The sequence below is a fragment of the Pygocentrus nattereri genome, chromosome 13 (assembly GCF_015220715.1).
Source record: "Pygocentrus nattereri isolate fPygNat1 chromosome 13, fPygNat1.pri, whole genome shotgun sequence".
Lineage (NCBI taxonomy): Eukaryota > Metazoa > Chordata > Actinopteri > Characiformes > Serrasalmidae > Pygocentrus > Pygocentrus nattereri.
Window position 1 is genome coordinate 4,425,485 of NC_051223.1, and position 27,726 is coordinate 4,453,210.

Below are 27,726 nucleotides of genomic sequence, written 5' to 3' on the forward strand. Positions count from 1 at the left end.
TTTCTTCTTATGCATTGTACCTCAAGAAGATTAGCTCAAGAAGTTTTTGCAATACAGCTATCGCTTTCATATTTTATCCAGTGAACCTAGACAGTGAAACAAGACTCATCATTCCAGAGAACCCGTTTCCACTGCTCCAGAGGCCAATAATGGGGTGCTTTACACCCCTCCAGCCAACACTTGGCATTGCTCATAGTGAGCTTAGGCTTGTGTGTAGCTGCTCAGCCATGCAAACCCATTTCATGAAGTTCCTGACACAGTTCTTGTGTTGATGTTGCTTCATGAGGCAGTTTGGAACAGCATGTGATTTTATGTACTGTGAGCTTCAGGATTTTGCAGCCCTACTCTGAGTTTGCATAGTCACCAGTTCCTGGCTCAGCTCTTGTTTATATGTGTACATGTGCTTATGTTTATTTTTTATTGTAACAGCATTTAAAGCTGACTGGAGCAGATCAAGCAGGGCAGAAATTTCACAAACTGACTTCTGGCAAAGGTGATATCTATATACTAGACGCTGTCCTAAGTGGATCTGTACCTGTAATCGATAAACTATGAGGAATTATTTAATTTCTTCAGCGTAGCTTTTCTAGCTTTACGGTACGGCATTGGCGGCCTGGGAAAATCACAGACCAATTGCATGCGTTGTAAATATCATATGTGACACTACTCAGCCAGTGCATTACGATGAGCACTGAGACTCAACAAGAAAATCAAGTCAGAGAAGAAAGTGAGTCAGAGGGAGGTTATTTCACGTGATGTGATCTTAAAAGAAAACGGACAGTAAATGTTATTGAAACATTATTGAACTGGACTTTATTTGATTTGATATTCAGTTGTTGACTCTGTAAGATGTTGATATACCTACTGGGCTACTTCAGTAAACGGTATACGGCACTGAATCATGAAGCAAGTTAGACATCATGATGTTCTGGACCTTCGCTTGAGTAAGTTTTCTCTAACTGGACCTTATTGAATTTGAATGAAATACCCCTGTCTTAGATGGTGCCACGTTTGAAGTTACTGAGCTCTTCAGTATGTCCCATTCTACTGACAATGTCTATGGAAATCACATGATATATGCTTGATTTTACACCTTTGTTTGCAGTGATGAGTGTTGAAACGCTAAAACACCTGAACTAAATAATACGAAGGAGCATCCACATACTTTTGGCCACATAACGTAGACTTTCACAGCCTCCATGGCTGGATGTGCGAGTTGCTCCTCTGAGAAAATTACATTTAAAAGTGGCAGAAACTAATCAAATAAGGACCGAGTCGTTGTTTATTGTACGGCGTAATGGGTGATTTATTTGACTGCAGCTATTCTGGTTAAAATTGCAAATCCAGATACAAACCTGTAAACCTACTGTTTTGAAATTTTAAAATATAAAAAGAAAGAAAGAAAAAGGAGAAGTGTGCTGTCTGTCTCTCTCAGTACATGGAGGGCTTCTCTTCTCCTTTAGGATTGGTCACTTTCTCCAGGTTCTTACTGATGATGTCATACAGCTCCGCCTACAAACGAGCACAACATGCACCGAGGATTTATCGGCAGGAATATTCTTAAATACAGAAAAAAATGCGACAGACTAAACATTGTATATTTATTGGCCAAGATGCAATGAATGTCATTTTAAAATGTAGAAATGATTCAAGTGTATAATGTATAATCAAATTCAACTCACGTAGAACCCACGGATATCTAGCATGATCACTCTGATTTCAGAGAAGGTAGCTTCATCCTTCTCGTGGACTAGTGCACGGTAATCCATCTGCGGTAAAATGAACGTCATGATTAACAGAGCAGTGAAGAAAACAAAAATACTAAAATTGTTAGAACCTTTTCCCATTTTTAATAAAAATGTCAACATTTTTACACAATTTACCAAAAATCTACACGATTTCCTTGAATTTACAACACATACTTAGTTTTGCACTTGAGTTTATTTAGCTAACAAGCAATGAAAGATAATAATTGAGAAGCTGCATGCCTAAATCACATACTTGTCTCAAACCATGTTATTCGGTGATCTCAAATACCACTTGCTTATGTGGTTTCTGACAGTGTATGACATACTGCTATCCCAAAAAAATGGACAGTAGTATGTAGCATCGCTAAAACAGTAGTAGCAGCTCTTGTAATGCCTGAATTCTGTCAGTATGTTTCAGAGGTGGACGAAGTACGCAAATCATGTACTTGAGTTAAAGTAGAGACACCCAAGGTAAAATATTCCTCCAGTAAAAGTAGAAGTCCTTACTCTAGACCTCCACTTGAGTAAAAGTACTGAAGTATTTACCTTCAAATGTACTTAAGTATAAAGTAAAAGTACTAAAAGAGTAATTCTGGCTCTGATGTCCTGTTATCATTTTTATAACCAGACTGGCTTCATGAACTCATTTCAGGTGAAAGTCCTCCAGCGTCTCTCTTGGTAAACCAGTCTTTTAATAGAACGTCATTAATTAGTGACGCTGACGTCTATTAAAATGATCAGAAGCACAAAACACTGAAGGTAAACAGTTTCCATCAGGGAGAACCGAGTGGCTCTGAAATCACTTTTTACACACAAGCAAAGTTTCAGTTTCAGAAGACTTTGTAAATTAGTTACAAGCTGAATAAAAACTGGCTTTAAACTCAGGATCACAGATAAGTTTTCCTTTACTGTGTTGATCTGTAGGCGTCTGTTCATAAACATAAACCAGCCCAAACTAATTTACTATAAAATGAAAGTGTTTGTATGAATTCAGAAAAAAAGAAACGCGTCAGTCACGACTGCATATGTGGACATATTTCTATATTGTGCTCTATTTACACAAAGTTAAGTTAGGTTGTGCTCCCAAAGTTTTACGCTGTTGCGCTGACGTTGAACTGCGTGCTGCACTGGGTCGGTATGACCAACAGGTCAAAACAAGCTCAGAACAAAGTGACCGCTGGGCCCTGATTGGTGCTCTGGCTTTGCGCTTCTTTTGTTTTGACATGTTACATTTTTATACACACAGAAACCAAAAGGAACGACAGATTTCTCAAAATGTAGGAGGAAAAAGTCGGATATTACACTCTGAAATGTAGTGGAGTGAAAGTTAAAAGTCGCCCCAAATGGAAAAACTTAAGTACAGATACACGAAAAAAAACTACTAAAGTACAGTAATGAATTACATTTACTCAGTTACTGTCCACCGCTGGTATATTTGCCCGTTTGCATAGATAACAGTGTAATGTACCATTGCCAAGCTCTTGCTTTGATATGACAACTGCACAGTGTAACCATGATTATAAAGTCCTTCACTCTCACCACATGAGTCTCTTTAGAGGCTTTAGCCACTGCGTCTCCTCGCTCTGAGAAATACCTACGGAGAAAATCATCAAAACCGCAGTGATGAACAGGAAAGAGGATATAAACCAGAGGTCACCAACCCTCCTCCTGGAGAGCTACTTTCCTGCAGACTTTGGTTCCAACCTTTTCTTACCTAATACTAATGCATTTAGTTCCAGTCAATCAAGGGCATCAGGGCTTCTGAAGGCTGGAGCTGGTTGGAATTAGACTCTTTGGGTAGATCTCCAGGACCAGGAGTTGGTGACCACTGATATGGACACTATTCTGAGATGAGTTACTTGTAGTGTTGGACAAAATACATTCAAAAGCTAGTTGTTTTGTGCTTTAACTTGAGCAAACGTCAATCAAATAATATGCTGTACTTTGTCCATCACTGCTCACAGACACAAATTGAATTTTGAAATGGATTTTTGAGATGATTTGAGGGATGTACTTGTTAATGTTGGTCTGAAAGCCCTCCACTTTGGTCTTCACAGCAGCAATTCTCTCGAGGATTTTCTCCTGAAAGATGTGTCGCAAAAAAATTAGAAATCACAGTAAAAATATAGCTATTTTTTCAACTTACAAGCATGCTAGCATTAGCTTTCGAGCAGTCTAAAATAAAGCCTTAATTTTTTTGTTTTTTCTCTTTATGTGTCTCATGGTTGTCTTTGTAAATGGCTGAACAGTAACAGAGAGCCTGTTTACACTTAGCAAGTTCATGTGCCTTGTATGCAGTCAGTGCTGTGAGACAGTACTTGGCCCCTCCTGACTTCTCCTACTTTAAATGCAAATCTGTCGCATTTAATTGTTTCAGATCTGAGCCTGAATCTAAACACAAATACCATTTTTAAATGGTCATTTCTTTTCTTGAAGGGAAAAAATTAGCCAACGCCCGAAAAGTATGTTTTACTCAATGAACCATTTAACCAGTTGGTAACTGGGAAAAATCGACACACAGTCTTGATTACCACCAATGACTACAGGCACTTAAATAGAACCGTTCGGGCATAAAGGCTCATCGCACATTTGCCAAAAACACTGTGGTGACCCCCAAGACTTTTGGTATTATGTTCTGTGCTCTAATGAATCATAAGTGGGGAATTTTTGGAAGACATAAGTCCTGTTACATCTGCAACAACACTAAAAGCGTTTCACAATAAGCACAGTCAAAACTGGGGGTGGCAGTGTGATAGTGAGGCATGCTTTACTGCTTCAGGACCTCAGGGACTTTCCATAACTGCTCTCCCAGAAAATCCTGCAAGAAAATGTCTAGTGATTGGTCCGTAATCTGAAGCTCAGCCCAAAGCACAAGGGCAAGTCCAACATCTGAATGGCTCAAAAGGAATTCCAACTCCTTGAACTTGGTGCTCGAAAGGCCTCCAGTGCAGCAAAATTAACGCAATTCTCCACAGTGGTGAAAAAGAATGACCTCCAGTTCTAGGAAGAGTGTGGTTGCAGTTGTGTCAGCTAAAGGTGGCACAATAGATTGGGAGGGGCGCAATTACTTTTTCACATAGGTGATAAAACCTTTACATTTTGAATAAGGACCTGAACCATGTAGGGAGACAAATATGCAAAAATAGAGGAAATTGGCAGGGGGCAAATACTTTTCCAAGGCTCTCTAAGATTTATCCACATTCCGTTTACATTTGACATACATATAAATCCGTCTCAGTTCCACAGACAGAAACCTGATCGGCATATGTCCACAAAGCCTTTCTCATTTTGGGGTATTCACGAGCGCTGTCTATGCACCCTCAGTGTGGGGGATCACAGGGACCTCTCACCCAAAATTGGGATACAGGCTAAGACCAGTCAGAGTGGAGGGGCTTGTTTAAAGATGTCTGGCCAACATAGAAGATGACGATGCTCAGATGGGAGGTAATATGCATTTGCTTTGTCATTGAGCCGCATTATTGTAATCTATATTGAGTCACTGCAAACTGTTCGTGTCATGTCACTATACTGTGGACTTAATGATAGCCAATGAACTGGCACTTAGTAGTCATAGATGTAATGCTAGCCAACCAATCAGCTCTCAGTAGCCATAAAGCTAGCAATCCAATCAGTACTGAGTAGCCTACGGGTCCTTGTCCTTTCTCAAAATTTATATTATCATACAAAGTTGTTGGGTGGCACAGTGGCGTGGTGGGTAGCGCTGTTGCCTCACAGCAAGGAGGGCCTGGGTTCGAGTCCTTGGCCGGGTGACCAGGGTCCCCTCTGTGTGGTTTGCATGTTCTCCCCATGGGTGGGTTTCCTCCCACAGGCCAAAGACATGCAGTTAGATCAACTGGACATGCTAAATTACCCCAGATGTGAGTGTATGTCTGCCCTGTGATGGACTGGTGACCTGTCCAGGGTGTATCTTGCCTAATGACAGCTGGAATAGGCTCTAGCACCCCATTGACCCAGAAGGAGAAGTGACTTAGAAGGTGTGTGTGTATATATAAAGTTGTTTACGCACCAGGAGCAGCTCTTTAGTAAAGACAGCGGTTCCATACAGAACCATGAACACCCAAATTTGCATGCAACACCATTTGCATGCTTAAATAGTCCTTTCCATGCTGAAATTGTTCTTCAGAATTGTTCTACAAGAATGTGTTGTATATAGATCTATATAGAACCTTTTTTGAAAATGGTAATATATAGCACCAAAAAGGGTTTGCTATTGTTACAAGCCTGACATTGTAACAACAGTAGAACCCTTTTTGGTTCTATATATACATATATAACCATACACAACATGTTCTCCATCAAACTGAAGAACAATTACCCCATGCAAATTAAGCAAATGGTTCTTTGAGTGTTCATGGTTGTTTATAGAACCATCGTCTTTTCTAAAGAACCCTTAAAGAACTGTCATTTTTTAGGGAATAGAGAGGACGTGTGGAGAGGACGTTGCTAAATCACTGGCCAACTAGCTTCACTGAACATCTGATTCCATTTACAAAGGACTGCAGGTTCTTTTATCTTCTCCAGGCTGCACCTCAGTTTCCTTACTGACGTAGTTCTACATGGGAGGAGTTATGATTGCATATGTCTTGAAAAATGGTTATGATTCCACTTGGCTCAGATGTGTCTCCATCTCAGAACTTCTCCTTAAGTCTCTGAGAGTTTGCATAGCAATCCTTCTCCAATGCGTCTTGGCTGCATTTATACTCTCGCTTCTCAAGATCGGATCCGATTAGCTTAACACTCCTGAACTGGCTTCATTAAACAGGCTCTAAGAGGTTGGAAGACTTTGTAAACATACCTGTACGGCAACTCCAAAGTCATTTCCATCTTCTATTTTGGGAATTAGATGTGAAATCCAGCAGGCAACCTGTACGAAAGAGTAAATGAAGATGAGGTCAAATAATTTAGCAGCCCTACTAAACACCACACATGCATTTTTGTCTGTAAATTCTTGTTTGTGGCAGAAGTTACAAGAGTTTGTGAGTTCACTGTTTATACTGTACATTATGAGACGGCATTGGTGTAGTGTAACACCTCTGCCTTCTACGCTGTAGACTAGGGTTCAATCCCCCACCTGGGTAAGCACCCTACACTATACCAATAAGAGTCCTTGGGCAAGACTCCTAATATTACCTTCGCCTACCTGTGTAAAATAGTCAAATTGTAAGTCAGCCAAATGGCGTAAATGTAAAATAATAAACTCTAAACTGATCAGCAGTTTATCTGGGTATGTTAGATAGTGTTAGACTCTCTTGTCTGAGAGCACACAGTTACATTACCACAAAGTAAGGTGGTTTCACAGCAGCTTAGTGATGATCTTAATGCTGAATCTCTGGAGCGCCAAAAGAATACATGCAAAGTGCCTAAAACTCCCTTCCCCATTATAAAACCACAGTACCACACTGCCTCAAGTTGCTTATTGCTCTTATAAAACATAAAATCTGATAAAATACACAATGTTTTAGATAATTATTCAATTATTATTAATAATCCTCAACACAAACAAGTGTTCCACCAAGAAATGTAGTTCCTTTAGAGTGTGGTTCTGCTAAGCAGCCACTGAGCGCTGAATGAGGGGAAGAACGTTCGGTGGCCAATTGCTGTAAACTGCAGAGATTTCATGATTTTTTGTGTAACAGTGAACATATGATGACACAGCACGGTTTAATGCACATACTTTCTGTTTATAAGTACTTTAGTCACCAAATTACCACCGCAAGTCTTCTGCCAGGCTGACGATGTCACTTTTCTCACGCTGGTGCTGAAGCTCAAACGGCTCCCTGCTCCCTACATAGCGCACTAGCTCATGTAGGAATTTAAATACTGACTCCTGCACCCCAGCAATGCAAAATAGCGCTACAAATGGTCATTTGGGACTCAGCCACACTCGTACTTGAGAAGCAGTGCACAATTTCACAGCAGAAGCTGGAATCTCTAAACTTAATGTTACACAGCACACAATTTAGCTAGTTAGGGAGTACGGAGCTGTTTGGGATTCAGCTACTTCTGACTGAAACAGTGATGTTAGCTATCTGGCCTACTTCTGCATTTGCCAGTTGGCTTAAAGTTGGCGTAACCTTTTTTAAAAGTTCCTTTCACCTTCAAGATCATCAGAAGGGTGGATTTCCTAGAATACAAACAGGAAAATCTCATTCCATAGACTACTGCAGCATGGCTGCGGAATACAAGTAGGCATACCGCTGTATGGGGTCCACCTGGGGTCCACCTGCAGCCCCAACGGTTTCCCGTGTTAATAAATACACATAAAGATGCATTTATAAAGAAATGAAAGTGTAACATCACATTTTACAGCAGCACTTACTGTAATGATGGTCTCCTTCAGACTGGTAATTTCTGGTTTAACAATATCCAGCAACTTAACGATTTTCTCATTTCCTTTGATGAACCCACATTTAGGAGCTGTGGAGAAAGATGGGAACGATAAAAGTGAAAATGTATACGAGCTAATAAAGAAATTCAAGTGAATAAGGCGAATGAGTGTTTTAAAGATTTACGTTTCTTCTTCTCTTCTTCATTCTTATCTGTCTCCATTTCCTGTGAGGATCAAACGCTGCCATCAGTTATAAAGGGTCTGTACCATTTAAATGTATTTCTCTGATTAGATAAGTGAATACCGACCTCATCCTCTGGTGGAGGGGGGTCAGGGATAGGGATGTCCAGCGGGGCGTGCAGAGTGGTTAGGTCAGAAACGCAGAATTCATCAGACTAAACAGAGAATAGATCACAATGAAGTGGAATTAGATCCATGTTTTATCATTGACCTTGTCAGCTATACAGTCACTGATGATCTGTTATACTGTCTCACTGAAATAGTTCATGCACTTTTGGCTTACCCGAAGTACAACAGAAAGACTATTTACAGCCATGTGCAGAAGCTTGAGAGACAGTAAGTGAAAATAAGTTAACATGTTCTCTTCAGGGAACACACTTAGGCTGCGTTCACATTACCAGGTTGAAGTGGCACAAATCCGACTTTTCCCCCTCACGTGACTCAGATCTGATGTTTTCAGGGCTGTGTGGACACACAAACCTGATCTTTTCAAATCCGACCTGAGCCACTTTCATATGTGGTCCTAGATCGGATATGTATCCAATTTGTAGCCATGCAACCTTAATGTGAACGCTCAGATCGGACTGTGTGTGATTTTTCATCATTCAGTGTTACTCTGGCAGCAGCGCCAAGCAGAGGTAAAAGCCTGTAAATGGTGGAAAAGCAACACATCTCACCTTTTTTGCCTTCATCTCACTCTAAGGCTATGTTCACATTACAAGCCTCATTGCTTAAAGATTTTTTGCTCAAATCCGGTCCCTCTGACAGGATGGTTCACACTTGTTTTGGTAAGTGATTCAAATCTGTCATTAATGTGAACGAACCGGCGTCCTGAAATGACCCTCATGTGCACATCCTAATCAGTAACGTCACATGAATGAATCATATTCATCATCAGCACAAACTAACGAGCAGAACGAGACGAAGGTGAAAAAGGTGAGATGAGCTACTTTTCCACCGTTTACAGGCTTTAACTTCTGTTTGGCGCTGCTGCCATGGTAACACTGAATGATGTCGTAGGTGCAGTGGAATAAAAGCACATGAATTCTGATCTGAGCGTCACATTAAGGTCATATGGCCACGAATCAGATACGTATCCGATCTAGGACCACGTATGAAGCTCAGGTCGGATTTGAACAGAGCCCTGAAAACATCAGATCTGAGTCGCATTGGGCAAAAAATCTGATATGTGCCAGTTTAACCTGGAAATGTGAATGTAGCCTAATGATGAAGCTGAGAGCTGATCAGAGTTAATGATCTTCTCAGCGAAGCTCGTTCTGCTCGTTAGTTTGTGCAGATGACTCAGTGATTCAATCATGTGACGTTACTGAGTAGAATGAGCTCATGTGGGTCATTTCTGGATGCCGGTTCGTTCACATTAATGACAAATTTTAATCGATGACCTTAAAAAGTGTGAACCACCATTTCTGAGAGACCGGATATGAGAAAAGTATCGGATTTGAGCAACAGTGCTTGTCATGTGAACGCAGCCTTAAATATGCCATATGAAATGTGTCACACAATTTGCATAGGCCACATTTTATGTTTGATTTTTTTCCAAGATGTTCAATTAAGCAAATAAACAGTGTGTTATAGTGTGCAGAAGCGTGTTCTCTGTAGAGGATGTGTTCACTTAATTTGACTTAGAAAACAAAACATGGTCTATACTAGGGGCACCCAAACCTTTGCATGCAATGGTACATTAAGAATACAGTGATCCAAAGCTGAGTGTCTGTATCAGTCCAACATCAGCAGAAAGTGCTGGATCAGATATCAGGACAAAAAGAACCAATCTGATTCTGTAGCAAGTCTAGCCAAAAACGTCTGATTGTGCCTTTTTAAGAGCAAACAGTCAAGTGGAATCCAAGAGGTGATCTTCCTTTAGAACCTGGCAGGCCTGGACTAGGGCCAAGAACTAAAATCAGGCTGGCCCTGGACCACAGGCTGTGTAATAAAGTGTGTTGTTCTTTATTTGTGAATAGAATCTTTTTACAGTTTTACAGTAGCTCGAGAGTTTATAGGTCAATTTGAGCTGGATATAAGCGCTGGACTGCTATTGCTAGTATCATGTTATATCACATGTCACAGTATGCTTTTCTGAGTATACTGTTGATATGGTCAGTACTTACAAACACTGACCAACTGCGTGTTTGATTACAAAGAGAGCTTAAAGTAACTGTCAGAGCAAAACCTACAAATCTCCAACTTGGTAACTTTACAGAAATAAAAAAAAAAAACGGTCTTAACATTTTTTTTTCTCCAATCAGTTTTGGAACCGTTCTGTTGGTCCACTCATCACAATGTCAGAGCAACTTCAGCTTTTCAAATTATGCAAAATACATAAATAAATAAATGAAATGGAAACAGTGGATTCAGTGCAACTTAGTATAGTAAACGTCTAATAAAAATAACTATGCACAGTTTTTGGTAGTATTTTTTTTTATGTGCCACCACTTTTTAAATCTATCTTATCAGATGCCAGAAAAAATATAATTATGTAATTTAAATGTCTTGATTTTTTTCATGCTTTGACAACATTTTTCAAGTGCATTCTTCACTGCTGCCCACAGTGGTTGGCCTATCAGGACTGGACTGCTGTTGATCAGATATTATATGGGCAGTGGACCATTCTGAGCACAGCAGTGACGTTGCTGGTCTTTTTAAACACTTTTTGGTTGAATATGGAGAACGAGTTTGAATACCAGGGACGCAGAGAGACAGTTTCCAAGTCTGTGGTCCTGGCTGCAAGTTGCCTTTCCTGCAAAGCAGGAACTTTCTAGGTTTTCTAAACCTAATCAACTCTTTAAAGACACAAACCAACAGATCAAAAAAGTGGAATCAGCCGAGCTCCTGCGTGCTAGTGGTGACCCCTGGGGAAGATGGAGCACCACAACAAGCTGTAATTACACACCTAACGGTCCCATAAGGCAGGTAAACCTCACAGGTACATGGCAGGAGTATCTAACTATTTGGCAACTCAGTGTTTCTGCATCTCAGCAGTTCTTTGTTACTGGCAGTATATATTGTACTGTATGATACTACTCAGTGTTTTTGTCAAAGAACTGCACTGTTTACCTGAAGCAGGTTGTCCAGCCGAGAGATCTTCAGAGGAATATGGTTTGAGAAAAGGTCTTCAGCCTACAGAAAAACACAACCACTGCTCAAACCAATGGCTATTTACAGGAACGAGCTGTTTTAACATATTTTAACAAATATGCATACATGTGGTGTTTAACTAAAAAAGTAAAATGCTAATTTAATTAAGCTTAAAATGAAAGAAATGACACACTTTATTCACTTAGAACTAATATACAATGAAATACTCATGTATTATGTCATAGGCCTGACATAAAGATATGCAGCCATTTATAAAGGCTTATATCAACAAGCGTCCACACTTGCTGAGGTGAAATGACATCAAAATGGACAAAGGCAGTCTTTTATAATAACTGACACTTGTTGGAATAAGCCTTGATAAATGTTATGTAGCCTTATGAATGCTGCCCTTCATTAAGGACAAACGGCTTTAAAGTAAGTTCAAATTAAATCTGTCGTCTTGAAACCTTACCTGCTGATACAGTGTCTTGCGGAAGTTGTCAACCTGGATGAAAAAGTACAGCAATTAACCATAAGTCAAGTGACCTGCTTATTTACTTGGACAGTGGATAGGTCAGTTTGTTATTTTATTTATCCAGAGCCAAACCTTTAAAAAAAATACAGAGTTAGGCAAATGTGGTGTTGGGAGTCTTGCCCAAGGTCTTGTTATTATAGTGTGGTGTGCTTGCCTGGGCTTTATTGTCTTTAGTGCATCCAGTAAATGTTCTTGAAGTGCAGAGCTGCACAACACAGGCAGCATAATATTACAGTATCATATTGCAAGTGTGATATATCTAGCAATACCTGTTTTAACTTTGCAAAATATGTTGCGCTGGTGGATTGCTCTTTCCCGGCATGGGTTGGACCCACTTGTCCCCTTAGACTGAAGGGCCAGGCCAAATCAATTGCCAAATCATCTGGAACCAGTCTGCCCATTCTCCTCTGACCTCTCACATCAACAAGGCATTTTCGTCCAAACAACTGACCGCTCACTGGATATTTTCTCTTTTTCGGACCGTTCTCTGTAAACCCTAGAGATGGTTGTGTGTGAAAATCCCTGTCGATCAGCAGTTTCTGAAATACTCAGACCAGCCCGTCTGGCACCAACAACCACGCCACGTTCAAAGCCCCTTAAATCCCCTTTCTTCCCCGTTCTGATGCTCGGTCTGCACTTCAGCAAGTTGTGTTGACCACCTCTACAGGCCTAAATGCGTTGAGTTGCGGCCATGTGATTGGCTGATTAGCTATTTGTGTTAACAAGCAACTGAACCTAATCTTCTTCTTCTTCTTCTTCTTCTTTCGGCTGCTCCCTTTAGGGGTCGCCACAGGGGATCATCTGCCTCCATCTTGCCCTATCTACTGCCTCCTCTACTTTCACACCAACCATCTCCATGTCCACCTTCACTACATCCATAAACCTTCTCTGAGGTCTACCTCTTCTCCTTCTACCCGGCAGCTCCATCTCCAACATTCTTTGCCCAATAAAGTGGTATATTTGTGCTGAACCATGGTTCCTATCACCATCACTGTGAAGAAATCAGGGTATGTAAAATGAACCACTTCACATCAAACTGCCCTGAATTAATCTGCTTACATCTCAAGGACTGAATTACTCAGAAATGTTAAACAACTGGTGGAATTCCCGTTTAATTCCCATTTAATTTGTTCAGAGTAACTTTAACAATGGCACTTTAATAATATCTTCGCACAGAAAAAGCTCTTTGTATGATTTCCAAAGCCTTCCTGATAGCATGTGTGCAGTAGGCACCTGACTCTCCATTCACAGAATCCCCCAAAATCCCCAGAAGAATCCCCTCCCTGACTTTTCTCGTTCTTTCGATACATCTGAAGTGCTGAAATTGCTGAGTTGGAACTGAACGCACTTTACGTGCTTTAGTAATGACGGGCTTCTCTTAACGTCCATGTAAAACCCTCGTGAATCGGTTAAAACACGAGGAACGATTTTTGATTCTCGGCTCTAAACGAAAGTGAAACCGACTAGCATAGAGCTTAACAATATGCAAGTCATTGTGGAGACTAGCTGGGCTACTTTAGCTCCTTATTCGGCTACTTCCACTACTTTATATTCTACGTTTGCCACAGAAATAATGTGCACACACCCATACTGGCGTAGCGTTAGTCGTTAACCTTCATCTCAACAACAGCAAGTTATACTCTGTTTAGCGAACCGATTCTTTAGAACTGTCGAATCGAATATACGATTCATTGATTCACTTATTCGAAAATCGTGTTAATTTTATTGTTTTTTTTTTTTCATCTCCTCCAGTTGCGACGAGACTCAGTTTCAGTAAGTTAATCGGATGGTCACTACTAAACATTGGAGTCCGTAAACGGCAAGAGAAAGAGGAATCAATGCAGAGAAAACATTTCTCATTTTGAAAGCATGTGCCACAGGAATATTACGATGTTGTACTATCTGTTCGACTGTTGTTTCAATTCTTCAGAATTAAATGCAGAATTAAATGCAGAATTAAATGCAGCTTTTTTAGAAGTAGTACAAAAAATAAGTTTGTTTAATTTGAACTCGTGAATCGGTTGAAGTGAACCGATTCGTTTGGCGAGTCGGATTTGGCTAGTTCTTCACGCTCTGGCAACGATTAGCCGGCGTCGTGTATATTCGACAGTTATTCGACAGAAACTCGTTTAATTAGCTCATTTAGACCGACATCATCATCTCCATGTTTACAGGAGCCCGTTAATATTGAAGCAGCAACGCTTAAAAGGTGCAGCAGCTACACTCTGCCGCCTCCTCATTTAAGGTGGAACGGATCATTCGAATGAGAAGCTAGCCCCAGCTTGGTTGCTTCTTAGCCACAGTTACTGCATTAATTCCGGCGAATGAATCAACCGACGGACCCACGCAGCTTTACCTTCACTGCGTTCTCTCGGTTGATCTTGAACTTGGACATGTTTAACTGCTCTTCGATGATACTTCGGCTGGTTTAATCGCCAAATCTGCCCGTTTCAGCCCAACAGCAGCAGCAGGTCGATCTGTCACTCTTCCGTCCTTCTGTAAAAACACTTTCGCTTTTATCAACACCTGAAAAAGCTGATCCCTCCCAGTGTAAAGCGGAGTCCTCTTAAGGTGGTCTGCCTTAAACCTGGTGGTTTACATAAAAATGTTTTCTACTTCAAACTTGATGGGCTGTGCAGTAGAACTGAAGTACATTCAAACTTTACCTGAGCTTTTTTCCCCCCTAATTTACTTAATAAAGGCTAAACCTAAAACGAGGTTCAGGCCGAGTCCACCTTAAATAAAGGAAAACAAATCGAAAGCAACGGTCGCTTCCTGTAGGCGGTGACGGGATCCAGTCAGCTCGACTCTCTCTCTGCGTAAACTTCTCGGAAAGGCGTTTATTTAGCGACTTATTCAGTGATTCCTGCGTGGATACGAGGTGGAAACCAGCGGAGAGCTCAGGGAAGCAGCATTCCTGGATTAGGAAGGTAAATTTGAGCGTTACGTTTGTGTTTCCTTGACAGGGTTAAAGTCTAAAAGGGGCCTGAGACCAAACGTTTACCTTTAACTCTATAGGAGCCTATAGGCGTTAGCCTGATGTTGTATTATTATTAATAGTATTATGGGTTTTATGTGTTTTAAATGTGTCTCTGTGTTTGGTCACAGCCACATAAAAGAGTACAGTACACACAGAAGTAGTGTAGTGGTTGGTTAGTGTAGTGGTTGATTCCTCTGTAGACTGGGGTTCAGTCCCCTGCCAGGCTAAGCACCCTATGCTGTACCAACGAGTCCTTGGGCAAGACTCCTAACACTGCCTTCACCTACCTGTGTAAAATGATACAAGTGTAAGTTGCTCTGGATAAGAGCGTCAGCCAAATGCTTTGAATGTGAATTATATGTACACTCGCTGGCCATTTTATTAGGTTAGTAAAAGGTTGGACCCCCTTTTTCCTTCAGAACTGCCTTAATTCTTCGTGGCGTACTTTCAACAAGGTGTTGGAAACGTTTCTCAGAGATTTTGGTTGGTTATTTGAGTTCCTGTTGTCTTTCTATCATCTGGAACCAGTCTGCCCATTCTCCTCTGACCTCTCACATCAACAAGGCATTTTCGTCCACACAACTGCCGCTCACTGGATATTTCCATATAATACAATACAATATACAACATAGTGTCATGTAATATTTATGTTTGGATCCTGAATGCACAGTGTGTACGGTAAAGTGCTGTAGCTGTCTCTGATTTTTCAAAATTATTGCATAATAACATGTTTAAGACGTCAACAGAGTCAGTCAGCATGGTCTGAAATTAAATGGACGGTGTCTCGTCAGTGACAGAGATTTTTGGCTTTCAGCAGTAAATTGTAAGCATATAGTCATATGTGTGATCATAAATCACACGTTCTGTTCATTTGAGGGGAACTTTTACAGAAAAAATCTTCTTCTTCTTCTTCTTCTTTCGGCTGCTCCCTTTAGGGGTCGCCACAGCGGATCATCTGCCTCCATCTCGCCCTATCCATTGCCTCCTCTACTTTCACACCAACCATCTCCATGTCCACCTTCACTACATCCATAAACCTTCTCTGAGGTCTACCTCTTCTCCTTCTACCCGGCAGCTCCATCTCCAACATTCTTTGCCCAACATATCCACTATTCCTCCTCAACACATGTCCAAACCATCTCAACCTGGCCTCTCTGGCTTTATCTCCAAACTGCTCCTTCACTGTCCCTCTGATCTGCTCATTTCTAATCTTTTTTACAATAATAAATAAATAAATAAAAATGGACATTTACTTCATGTAGTTTCTGAATAATTTGCCTTGCGATTTGGTCATGTACGTTCACATGGAAAAACCAAAATATACCGTAAAGAATAAGAGGTTTATGCCTGTAAAAGAAAAGAAAGTTACTGCAAAAAAATATTATGAATATTCTGCCTGATGGCTGGTGCATTGCGTAAAAATTGTGTAAATTGCACAAATTGCAGAAATCTGACTCTACTGACGAGTTCCTCTACAATAAACCATTTCACATCAGACCACTCTGAATGACTTTGTTTGCAACTCAACAGTTTAATTATGCTGACATTTTGGTGGAATTCCCCTGACAGCCTGTGAGGAGAAGCTACTTGAACCTGTTTATGTACAGTGTAGTACTGCAGTATCGTCCACCAGGGGGCAGCAGTGTGAACAGGCCGTAAACACACTGCAGCTCACTGGATAAGAGACTGTGCTGTAGAGGGAAGATTAATGCAGTGTGTTGGAATGTTGTTCACCCAGTTTCATTCATAAGGGAGAATTCCAGAAAAGAAGATACTGTGGTGCTGTTCTTGTTAAAAATGCAGGGTTGGAGGCTCAACCAAAGCCCTAACAGGAAAGCCAGTCCACTCTGTGGCCTTTTTGGGCAGTTATTTCTAGTCATATAAGATCAGGCTTCTGTCCCTTGAATGGGGAGCGTCCTATAACGTCCAGCCTTAAAGCTATATTAACATTTCAGCATATTTGAAATGACTGTTGTTGGCTTGTGTTGTTCTGGCTACTGCACTTGTGCATAACGAGGGTCACTTTTCCCGGCTTTACTAGCAACAACTGTCTCTTATTATGGAAAGTCGGGACTTTCCCCACAAACAGAGGCCATGTTGAGTGTTACAAGCTTTCCCATTCATTTTCCACCTAGTGAACTGTCTCCTCCTCCTTTATAATGTCTCTGGTTCATAGCTGTACAGGCTGCAGTGTTTATCTGTCTATTTCAGGTAAATCCAGTTGAATGTAACAGTGCTGGCAGAAACACATGGCTTCACTCTCGGTCCACTTTGAGGATTTGAGGAAAAAGGCAGAATCATGTCTGTCCACGTCGGCCTCGGCCCAGGAGGCTAAACTCTTTGCATTGGCTATGGCAGAGACGGCCATGCCACTGTCCAGCAGATACAAGCACATCCCTGCTGAGACCATCATATCAGACAACGTCCCTGGAAAGAACCTCCAAGAAGTGAGAGATTCTTCATAGATACTAAAGCAAAAGTTTCTGTAAAAAAGCTTAAATATACCCAGTTTACCTCTGACCAATTAGCCAACATATGTCTGGTGTCTGAAGCTTACTTCTGTAGCTTAGCACTGGTGCTGCATTGCCAGCAGAGGTAGCAATGAAGCATATATCAACCAAGCATCTTTATATGTTATGCAAAAATTGACAAAAATATGAGGCTTGGTGCAAAACTAAAGTACCTAAATTCAGACACCAAACATGTCTTGGCTGATTGCTACATTATAAGATGAAAGGGTATAAGTGTCTCTATAAAATCTCTCCACCGTTACTATTATACATTGTTTTATATACTGTTTTATATTTCTCTACTCTGGTGTGATTATTCTCTGATTGTTTTTCTGAGGTTTCTTTTATTAGTTTTGGATTATTTCTCTTATTTCTCAAATTACACTGTGATGCTTATTTGATTAAATAAACTAAAAATCATAACTCTGTTGAAATTTATTTGGATAGCACGTTTGACAGTGGCTGTTGTTCGAAGGCAGCTTTAGAGAAATCTGGTCCACACAAGACAGCAAAACAGTAGCACATCAATACCATTAAGAAATATATAAATTATGAATATAGAAACTAAGTGATCCTTATCGTTAAATAGAGGCATTCAGACTACCCAGTACAGCCAGTAACTAATGTTTTTCACTGATTATCATATTATACTCTGATGTTTCCCACATTTTTCTATGACTTTTCTCTGAATGTGCTCAGATTTTTTTTTTTTTAGATAGTTCTCCGATTTCTCTCAGATTATTCTGATTTTGTCTGATTATTTTCAGATTTTTTTCTCTGGTTGTTCACTGATTATTCTCTGAATTCACCGATTATTCTCTGATTTTTTTCAGATTATACTCAGATTTTTCCCATATTATTATCAGATTTTTCTCTTATTTATTCTCTGATTTTTTTCTGATTATTCTCTGATTTTTCTCTGGTTATTCACTGATTATTCTCAGATTCTTCTCAGATTATACTCAGATTTTTCCCAAATTTTTATCAGATTTTTCTCTTCTTTATTCTCTGATTTTTTTTCTGATTATTCTCTGATTGTGCTCTGGTTATTCGGTGATTTTTCCCTAATTTTTATCAGATTTTTCTCTGATCATTCTCTGATTTTTTTTTTCTAAGGTTATGGAGTCCCTGAACCGTGTGGTCAAAGCTCTGAACATCCTGGAGAAATACGGCTGTAATTTATTGAACCCAAACAGACCCAAATACTGGCGCAATGTTAAATTCAACAATCCAGTGTTCAAGGCTGCAGTGGACACTGTAAAGGTAATATTTTCCCAGTGTTCTTTTCTTTTCAGGGATAAAATATTCCACTATTATAAAAATCTGTTATAAATTAACATACTAATGTACATGCCCTTCAGTTAGTGTGACTGGCAGGAAATTACACTAGTTTAAAACAGCATTAACACTAGACTAGTATCAATTCAACAGCATAAACGACACAGTATTATAGTACCTCCGGTAAGGCAACAGTATGTAGGTATTGCATTAGTTTTAATGTTGTTTATTAATGTTGTCTTTAATTCTTCTTCCTGAAGAGTGACTGAAATGTTTTATTTATTTATTTTAATGTGGGTTTTAATTATTGTTTTTAAAGGTTCCTCCTGGCAGAAATGTTTTAATGTTGTTTTTGTGTTGGTTTTAATGTTGTATACTTAAGCAATAGTGGGTTTTATTATGATCCGAGACACAAAGCATTTATCAATTTTTGTCAGATAATGATTGACATATCTTAGCGTAGCATGGTTTAATGCAAAAAGCTTCGCTTTGTAAGAACATTTTGATCAACAAACCACTGCAATGACAATGCTAATTCCCATTAGCGCCTCTTTGCTATTTCCAGTCTTAGCGCCAAGCTAATGGCGCCCCTCCCCCTGACTCTGGGGCTACATTCCAAATGGCTCCCTGCTCCCTACATAGTGCGCTACATAGGAATGTAAATACTGGCTCCTGCACCGTAACAATGTATAACATAGCTTAATAATGGTCATATGGGATGCAGCCACATCCATACTCAACAAATAAAGCGCTATATGGCTGTAGAGGCTAAAATTTCCCAACTTATTTTGGGGGTCCACTGGGGGTCTAGTATATATATATATATATATATATATATATATATATATATATATATATGTGTGTGTGTGTGTGTTATTACCATATATTCCAAATACCTAACAATATTTGTGAATATTGAGTCAAAGGTTTTTACTAAGCATAAGTTGGATTTGTTTGGTCTTGTTTTTTAGTAAAAGAATGTTTTTAGCAAAAAATGAGATTTTATGGTGCTATGGTATGATTGAGCATTGTTGCCATATTGCAACAATTTATTAAATATCTCACAAAAAAATGTTTTTCAAATATCTCCATTATGTAAGCAATTTTAAACAACAAAAACATGTTAAAACATGTTTATCATGCTTAAATAATAATTCATGCAATAGAGGGTTAGGAAAGTTGTCAGCCCCTCAGTTTAAATGAAACTGGGTTCTTATTTGAGCATTAGAACCACATTTGAACCAAACACAATAATCGTGACATGATGCTGTACTACAGAGTTCAGGTGATTTAGCTCAGCCAATCAGATTTTAGGTTTTGTTTTCAGTAACTATGTCTTTTATTGTTCCTCCTGTAAGGCTGCAGAAATGTTTAATGTTTGTTTTAGAGTTGTTTTTATGTTGGTTTTTAATGTTATCTTTAATTCTTCCTCCTGAAGGCTGCAGAAATGTTTGTTTGTTTTAGAGTTGTTTTTATGTTGGTTTTTAATGTTATCTTTAATTCTTCCTCCTGAAGGCTGCAGAAATGTTTGTTTGTTTTAGAGTTGTTTTATGTTGGTTTTTAATGTTATCTTTAATTCTTCCTCCTGAAGGCTGCAGAAATGTTTGTTTGTTTTAGAGTAGTTTTTATGTTGGTTTTTAATGTTAACTGTTCCTCCTGTAGGGTGGCAGAGATGTTTTAATGCTTTATGGATACACCGTTGGGCAGGACGACGGCCTGAGCTTTCCTGAGGATGTCACAGCTCCTGATGTCCACACAGTTTCTGCAGTGACCACAGAGATCATGACCCTACGAGAGGAGTTGGACTTACTCAGCAAGGTGAAAAATTTCACACACAGAAAAGCGTAAAGTGATGTAATCTATCATAATAACAATAGATACAATCTTATTGCCCACCCTCAGTTATATCTGTACATATTTCTGTGATGTTGTGTAACAGAGGCATGTTTTGTCCGTTATATATAGGGCACACATGCACATCCTGAGTTTTTTGAGAAGATGATTCCATCACTTGGACAACAAGAGCAAGACAAGGTTTCCGTTCTCATTAATATTCCCATCATTATCATCTGCATTATATCCTCTTTACTATAGTTACTCTAAATAAGTATAAATATCTTCTAACCCTCATCTCACTGGGTGTTCAGGAGATTGAGCCAGACGCTGTGGTCATCCCCGTCCCTGTCCCTAAACCCCGAACAATTATAGGGACAGTAAAGCAGTCCCCTCGGGATTCTCCAAAAACCTCAATCCCACCAAAAGTATCAGTGTGTAACATCTGTGGGGGGAATCCCTGCATTCTCTGCCAGCCTTGCGGATCTCTGCCATTCTGTCAGAAGTGTGACAACATGGTCCATCTTCACCCGAATAAAACCAACCACAAAAGAGAGCCCATTCAGACACCACAGCAAGGTAAGAATTTAATATATTTGTTTTGCTGTTTTAGATTCATCCTCAGTATTGTTTAGGGATGCATGATATATTGTTTATGAATCATTATCACGGTATTGGCCTTTGCAATACTGATATTGTAGAATATCATATTATATATATGCTGGAATATGCGAATAATAGTAAAGTATGATGTTGATAATAGCAGCAGTAGTAATTGTAATTAATTAATAATAGTGGTTACAGTAATAGAATTAGTAGTAATTGTAGTTATTGTATAATAGTAGTTACTATAATAGAAGCAGTAGTAATTGTAATTATTGAATAATAGCGGTTACTATAATCGAAGCAGTAGTAATTGTAATTATTGAATAATAGTGGTTACTGTAATAGAATCAGTAGTAATTGTAATTATGGAATAATAGTGGTTACTATAATCGAATCAGTAGTAATTGTAATTATTGAATAATAGTGGTTACTGTAATAGCAGCAGTAGTAATTGTAATTATTAAATAATAGTAGTTACTATAATAGAAGCGGTAGTAATTGTAATTATGGAATAATAGTAGTTACTATAATAGAAGCGGTAGTAATTGTAATTATTGAATAATAGTGGTTACTGTAATTGAATCAGTAGAAATTGTAGTTATTGTATAATAGTAGTTACTATAATAGAAGTGGTAGTAATTGTAATTATTGAATAATAGTAGTTACTATAATAGAAGCGGTAGTAATTGTAATTATTGAATAATAGTGGTTACTGTAATAGCAGCAGTAGTAATTGTAATTATTGAATAATAGTAGTTACTATAATAGAAGCGGTAGAAATTGTAATTATTGAATAATAGTGGTTACTGTAATAGCAGCAGTAGTAATTGTAATTATTGAATAATAGTAGTTACTATAATAGAAGCAGTAGTAATTGTAATTATTGAATAATAGTGGTTACTGTAATAGCAGCGGTAGTAATTGTAATTATTGAATAATAGTAGTTACTATAATAGAAGCAGTAGTAATTGTAATTATTGAATAATGGTAGTTACAATAATAGAAGCAATAGTCATTGTAGTTATTGAATAATATTAGTTAGTAATTATAGTTATTGAATAATAGTAGTTACTATAAAAGAAGCGGTAGTAATTGTAATTATTAAATAATAGTAGTTAGTAATTGTAATTATTGAATAATAGTACTGTAATATAAGCAGTAGTAATTGTAGTTATTGAATAATAGTAGTTAGTAATTGTAATTATTGAGTAATAGTAGTTATTGTAAGAGAAGCAGTAGTAAATGTAGTTATTGATTAATAGTAGTTAGTAATTGTAATTATTGAATAATAGTAGTTACTTTATTAGAAGCAGTAGTAATTGTTGTTACTGGATAATAGTAGTTACTGTAATAGTAATGACAGTAGCAGTAATAATAAATGCTGTTACTGAATAATAGTAGTTACTACAGTATTATATGATATAAAGTATTAAGGTATATAAATGAAATAGATTAAGAATCCATCTCTTTCTGTTTCCCTTCTGTAGGGAAGTGTGTTATCTGCGGAATCTCCACTGTGTCTGCATTCTGTGTGACCTGCAACCAACGACTGTGTACCGAGTGTGACAAACTGTACCACTCACACCCTGACAGAGTGGGCCACAAACGAGAAATCCTACAGACCCCTACAAAACCAAGGTTAGAGAAAAATACAGAAAAATCAGAGGACAAAATCAAAAAATCACCATAACAGTAAAGTTAGCGAAAAATACGGGAACATCAGAGCTGTATATTCCTGGCCCTGTTAATACCTGATATCAACATCATGTTAAAAGTGATCTGATCATTAATGCAGTGTAAAATGTTTCTGGGGGCCACTTATAATGAGATTCTGAGACTGTAGGAAAGATTTGTTGTCAGACAGAAAAGTGGTGATGCATTTGCTTAGGTCTTTGTGTATGTGTTCGTATGCAGCCCTGACCACCTTACAAGGTATGTTAAGTACTTGGCTTACGGCGCATCTCCGAGTGCCCATTCACACTTGTACTTGGCATTGCCCACCCTTCATAAAGCAAAGTTGGAGCTAGCTTTTCCCCCTTTTTAAGCCTTTGTTTTTTTGACAGAACTCTGACTTAATTAATCAAAGTAACTGAATGTTAGTACAAAGATTAATGGTCAGTGTGTATTTCAAAATGTTCAATCACTCCTCATTAACGTGTTAACATTATCTGTTCGGTGCTCCACAGTGACTGCCAATGCTAATGCTAAGATATGTGTTACAGTGTCAAACCCCGTGTCACCACTGGAGCCCCTGCTGGACGGGAGGATACCTTGCAGCAGTCCACGCTAACAGGTACCGAGCAATAACATCCATATTTGAAGTTTAATTCGGTTTATCTGAGTAAATTTGTTCTAGAAGAATCCACTTGTATAAACTTTTAAGGTGTTTTGCATGAAATAGAGTGCAGGACGTTTGATATGGGTCTCTGGAATCATGCATCATTCTGAAGTTGTCGTAATGCCAAATCAGGAACTCTGGGTCAAGGTGGTTTTTCTTTATGAAAAAAATGTGGTGAATAATACATCCTGTGGTGAACAAATATGGTGCGAACCTGATACATTTCCCACCACGTGCCACTGGATCCTCTCAATTACAGGGTCATCTAGTCGTCAAAACATGAATAAAGCTACATAAATGCTACATGCAAGCTAAGGCTTATCAATAACCTTCGAAATTATGAAATAATCACCATCATCTGGAACTACAGGCTGCCACGTGTTTAAAAAGCTGCTTTTCATCAGGTATTTTACAGAGGTTGCCAGTGTTATGATGTCAGTTCACCCTTAAAATCCCAGGCCTATTACATACCAAGGCTTATTATTCAGTAACTATATGGACTATAGTGCAAGGAGTTCTTAGGTCATAGAATTGTGTAGTTGCCTTCTGGCTGTTTAAGGGGTTAAATGGGAGGGAGTGTCAGCTTTCATGTAAAAACATTTGTGTTTGGACTTATTAATGATCTCATAATTACGTGAGTACCCAACGAGGACAAATGTAGGTACAGCAAATCTCTTTTTATAGTGAGGGAAGGACTGGGGGTCGATTCTCGAATTTGGGAATTGAGAGTGAAACAGGGAACTGTTTTTTGGAAACAGGGTGGCGCCAGAATCGGACAGTTATCAGAGACAGCTTTCAGCTACAGCACTGCTCAGCATTTTAACTGGTTGATTATACTATACTAGCGTTATTGTATGTATATCACTATTAAATTTAATCGGATTTGTTTGATGCAGAGTTCCCCTTTAAATTGCGGAATTATTAGCCTTATTATTGTTCATATTACTCTTTTAAGACTTATTAAAGAAAGCTTATGTTTAGCATTGAAAGCTTAATGGTCATATTGTCCAATTCTAAGAGCTAAGAGTCAGCACATAAGGCTGTGTGCTGACTAACGGTGGAATTTACATTACATTTACATTTACATTTATGGCATTTGGCTGACGCACTTATCCAGAGCGACTTACAATTTGATCATTTTACACAGGTAGGCCAAGGTGGTGTTAGGAGTCTTGCCCAAGGACCCTTATTACGCAAGTGAATGAATACACAAGGACGTCAGATAACAGGAAATACCTCGAAGCCAATAGTAGTAGACACTGGGATTAGCACACCACACATGTGGTTCATCTGGTCAGATAAGCAGAGCCATTGTCTGGAAAACGGGGGGGGTTGATAAACACAGGGGATACCTTAAGCTGACCTTGCAGACGCGCTCACCTCTGAGCACATACTTAAACTTTTATGGTATAGATTGGTGAGCTGGGCTAACACAGACATTGGAGACTTGATGGAATCTACTGATATCTTGGGTAAGGGAGGAGCCGTCATGCGACTATAATAAGGGAGTCAGATGAGAAGGGGTCAGAGCTTACTTGGGAGATACATGATGCATGTTCTCTGTTTGTAACCTCTCCAGAATTCTGTAATAAAACCGTTTGTTTCACTTCCGTCTGATCTACTCGTCTCATTTGTTTTGCATCAACGAACACGCAGGACTGGTTTCGTCCACAAAATAAACAGTAATTTACATATTTATTGTGATTTCCATTTCATCGATTAGTCACTGCTCATAATTATGAACAGCTGATTGCTGTATTTATGGCTGCTTCTAACACTTTCTCTCTGTGATAGAGTGGGTGTGTATGAGCTGTACGATGGTGAACTCAGGCAGCAGTGTATTGTGTGATGCGTGTGAGCGCCCCCGTCTGGCTAAGCAAGCCACACCACCACAGGCAACGCAGGCAGGTTTACCATTTTCCAATGATTAATTCATAAATTACAGTAAATAAAGTTAAACATGTACAGTAAGCTGAACTGCTACTGAGCTGCAATATACAGTAGTTGTTATTGAGATTAATGCAACAGAATAATACATCACAATAATCAGTTTTCATTTGCTATTTTATATTGTATTTCTGAAGAAAAAAGATCCAATAAACTGGGACCTTTGTTTGTTGGTAGTATCTTTGTCTATCTCTGTAATGACAGTCACATTCTTTTTCTGCTTTTCCTGTTTTCAGTGGGAATGCAAGATGTGTACCTTCATTAATATGAGCGCAGCCCTGAAGTGTGAGATGTGTGAGATGCCTCAGGAAGAGGATAAAAATCCAGCAACGGGAATTACTGCTCCAGTTATGGAGAAGAATACTCCCCTTGGGGTCTTGCCAGCCAGAGCTGATGAAGTAGCTATGGATGAGCCTCATATTAAACCCAAAACAGTGGACATGCAAAAACAGAGCCAAATGAGGGAGGAGGGATTAAAACTGCTCCGTCAGATCAAAGTACGTACACACAGCATCTTCATAAATGGTCCAAGATATGTTGTGTAGTTAAAACAGTACCAGCATCCATTGTGAAGACTGGATTTCATTTATATTTTTGTCAATTTTTACATATTACAGTATAAATTTTATTATACAGAGTTCGTATTTAGCGCTTCGTGTCTTGATATACTATCAAATCATCAAATCAAATTTATTTGTGTAGCGCTTTTTACAACTGATGTTGTCACACAGCAGCTTCACAGAGTTCCAGAAAAGACAACGTTTTAACATGAATGTAAAACCCCCCGGTGAGCAAGCCAGGGGCAACAGTGGCAAGGAAAAACTCCCTCAGAGCTGAGGAAGAGACCTTGGGAGGAACCAGGCTCACCAGGGGGGACCCATCCTTCTCTGGTCAAGCTACCTAAAGAGTTATTATACTACTAATATTAATAGCAGTAGTATTAGTAGTAGTAATAGCTAGGAGTCCATGAAAACGTCAGTGTAGGGTGGGCAGCTAGTGCAAGGCAGGTGGCGGTAGCTGGGGTGTGGGCAGTTGGTATGAAGCGGGTAGCAGGAGAGCTTGACAGTCAGTCGTCCTTCAGTGTCCGGCCGGACATGTGGGTGGTAGTTTACTCTGAAAAAGGCAGAGAGATGGAATTAGTTTTGTTCTGTTTATTTATGTGTAAAACAGGTGTGAACATTTGTGAACAGTGTGGCTAATGACTCTTGTGATTCCCTGTGTCCATGGACCCCTGGACCTGCCGCCTTTCTCTAAGGGGGAACATTAACTATCAAATCTAGTACTATGACTAGATACCGTTTACAGTTTTAACTATAATGCGTCTGAAGGTCCGATTGCACTTTCCCAACATCAACACATGAATCGTTTATGTAGTTTGTTTTTTTTCCACCTCTTTTTTCCCCTCAAAGTCAACAAACTTGACTTGAACACTTTTATAGGGCCGCAGTACAAAAAGGCTCTTGGTTTTGTGATTGAACTGGCCATGTGAATCATCCATTTCATTTTTTTGTTTACACCTGCTTTTTCATGCGGCTAAGTGAAATTCGAACGCTGACAACACATGTTCATACAAGATACAAACGGCCTTACAGTGCCATAAACTATATTAGCAAGTCTACTTAACATATTTCATAACTTAATGCAGTTTGAGGCGAGTGTGCGATGATTTAGACATATAGTTTACACAGTGCTAATTGGTGGGGTTGTAAGTCTCCTTGTACAGGTGTATTAGCCCTAATGTCTCACATTGATTAAATTTTTTTCCTCTGCAAAATTCTCTGTCGCTGAAGGAGGGAGAGAAAAAAGCACGCAGCCCAGAGGAAGTGTATGCTGCCATCAAGCTGTGTGGTGGCAGTAACCCTTCAGACTGGCTGCAGTCTGAGCTGCCACACCAGCTGGATGAAATCTGTGCTTTAGCGGCTTCGATCCAGCCAGACTTCGGAACAGGCGGTCAAATCCTTCTGTCCAGGACGGAGGCCAAACAGGCGTGGATCAGCTCTGGGGGAAACGCTCAGAAAGCCGTTGCACACCTGCTGAAAAAAAGAGCAGACCAGGTGAGCAAAAACAACCCATCACAGAGCTGCACAACAACCAATCACAGAGCTGCACAACAACCAATCACAGAGCTGCATATATGAGCAAAACCACATCACAGGTCAGCAGAAAGCAGTCGGTCATGCAGTAGCACAGGTGAGTAAAAAACAACCAATCAAAGAGCAGCATAGTTGAGCCAGTGAAACACAGAGGAAAAAACTTGAAAAAATAT

General features: G+C 39.3%; 2 protein-coding genes across 2 annotated transcripts in view; one reads left to right on the plus strand and one right to left on the minus strand.

Moving 5' to 3' along the window:
* Nucleotides 1-1,281: 1,281 nt before the first annotated feature.
* Nucleotides 1,282-14,650, minus strand: psme2 (proteasome activator subunit 2). Its single transcript, XM_017704533.2, has 11 exons — nt 14,325-14,650; nt 11,906-11,938; nt 11,413-11,475; nt 8,406-8,492; nt 8,282-8,321; nt 8,089-8,186; nt 6,565-6,633; nt 3,763-3,830; nt 3,288-3,342; nt 1,683-1,769; nt 1,282-1,512 (listed from the first exon to the last, which is right to left on the minus strand). The coding sequence occupies exons 1-11, from the start codon at nt 14,361-14,363 to the stop codon at nt 1,432-1,434; spliced, it is 720 nt and encodes a 239-aa protein (XP_017560022.1). The 5' UTR covers nt 14,364-14,650; the 3' UTR covers nt 1,282-1,431.
* Nucleotides 14,651-14,749: 99 nt separating this feature from the next.
* The window catches only part of LOC108431411 (E3 ubiquitin-protein ligase RNF31), a 31,645-nt gene continuing 18,668 nt past the window's right edge, over nt 14,750-27,726 (plus strand). The window contains exons 1-11 of the mRNA XM_017704531.2: nt 14,750-14,898; nt 17,160-17,395; nt 18,575-18,721; nt 20,399-20,554; nt 20,702-20,770; nt 20,884-21,148; nt 22,663-22,813; nt 23,398-23,468; nt 25,308-25,417; nt 25,697-25,957; nt 27,251-27,514. Of these exons, the coding sequence (XP_017560020.2) occupies nt 17,198-17,395; nt 18,575-18,721; nt 20,399-20,554; nt 20,702-20,770; nt 20,884-21,148; nt 22,663-22,813; nt 23,398-23,468; nt 25,308-25,417; nt 25,697-25,957; nt 27,251-27,514 (1,692 nt within the window). The 5' untranslated portion in view covers nt 14,750-14,898; nt 17,160-17,197. The remainder of the gene's footprint in view (nt 14,899-17,159; nt 17,396-18,574; nt 18,722-20,398; nt 20,555-20,701; nt 20,771-20,883; nt 21,149-22,662; nt 22,814-23,397; nt 23,469-25,307; nt 25,418-25,696; nt 25,958-27,250; nt 27,515-27,726) is intronic.

Bases quoted from the DNA above. Each gene is read 5' to 3' on its own strand.
- psme2 (XM_017704533.2), bottom strand. From the start codon at position 14,363: ATGTCCAAGTTCAAGATCAACCGAGAGAACGCAGTGAAG. The intron at 6,634-8,088 runs GTAAGTGCTGCT...TCTTTCGTACAG, and splicing joins TGAAGGAGACCATCATTACA to GTTGCCTGCTGGATTTCACA. The intron at 1,513-1,682 runs GTGAGTTGAATT...GCTCGTTTGTAG, and splicing joins TAGATATCCGTGGGTTCTAC to GCGGAGCTGTATGACATCAT.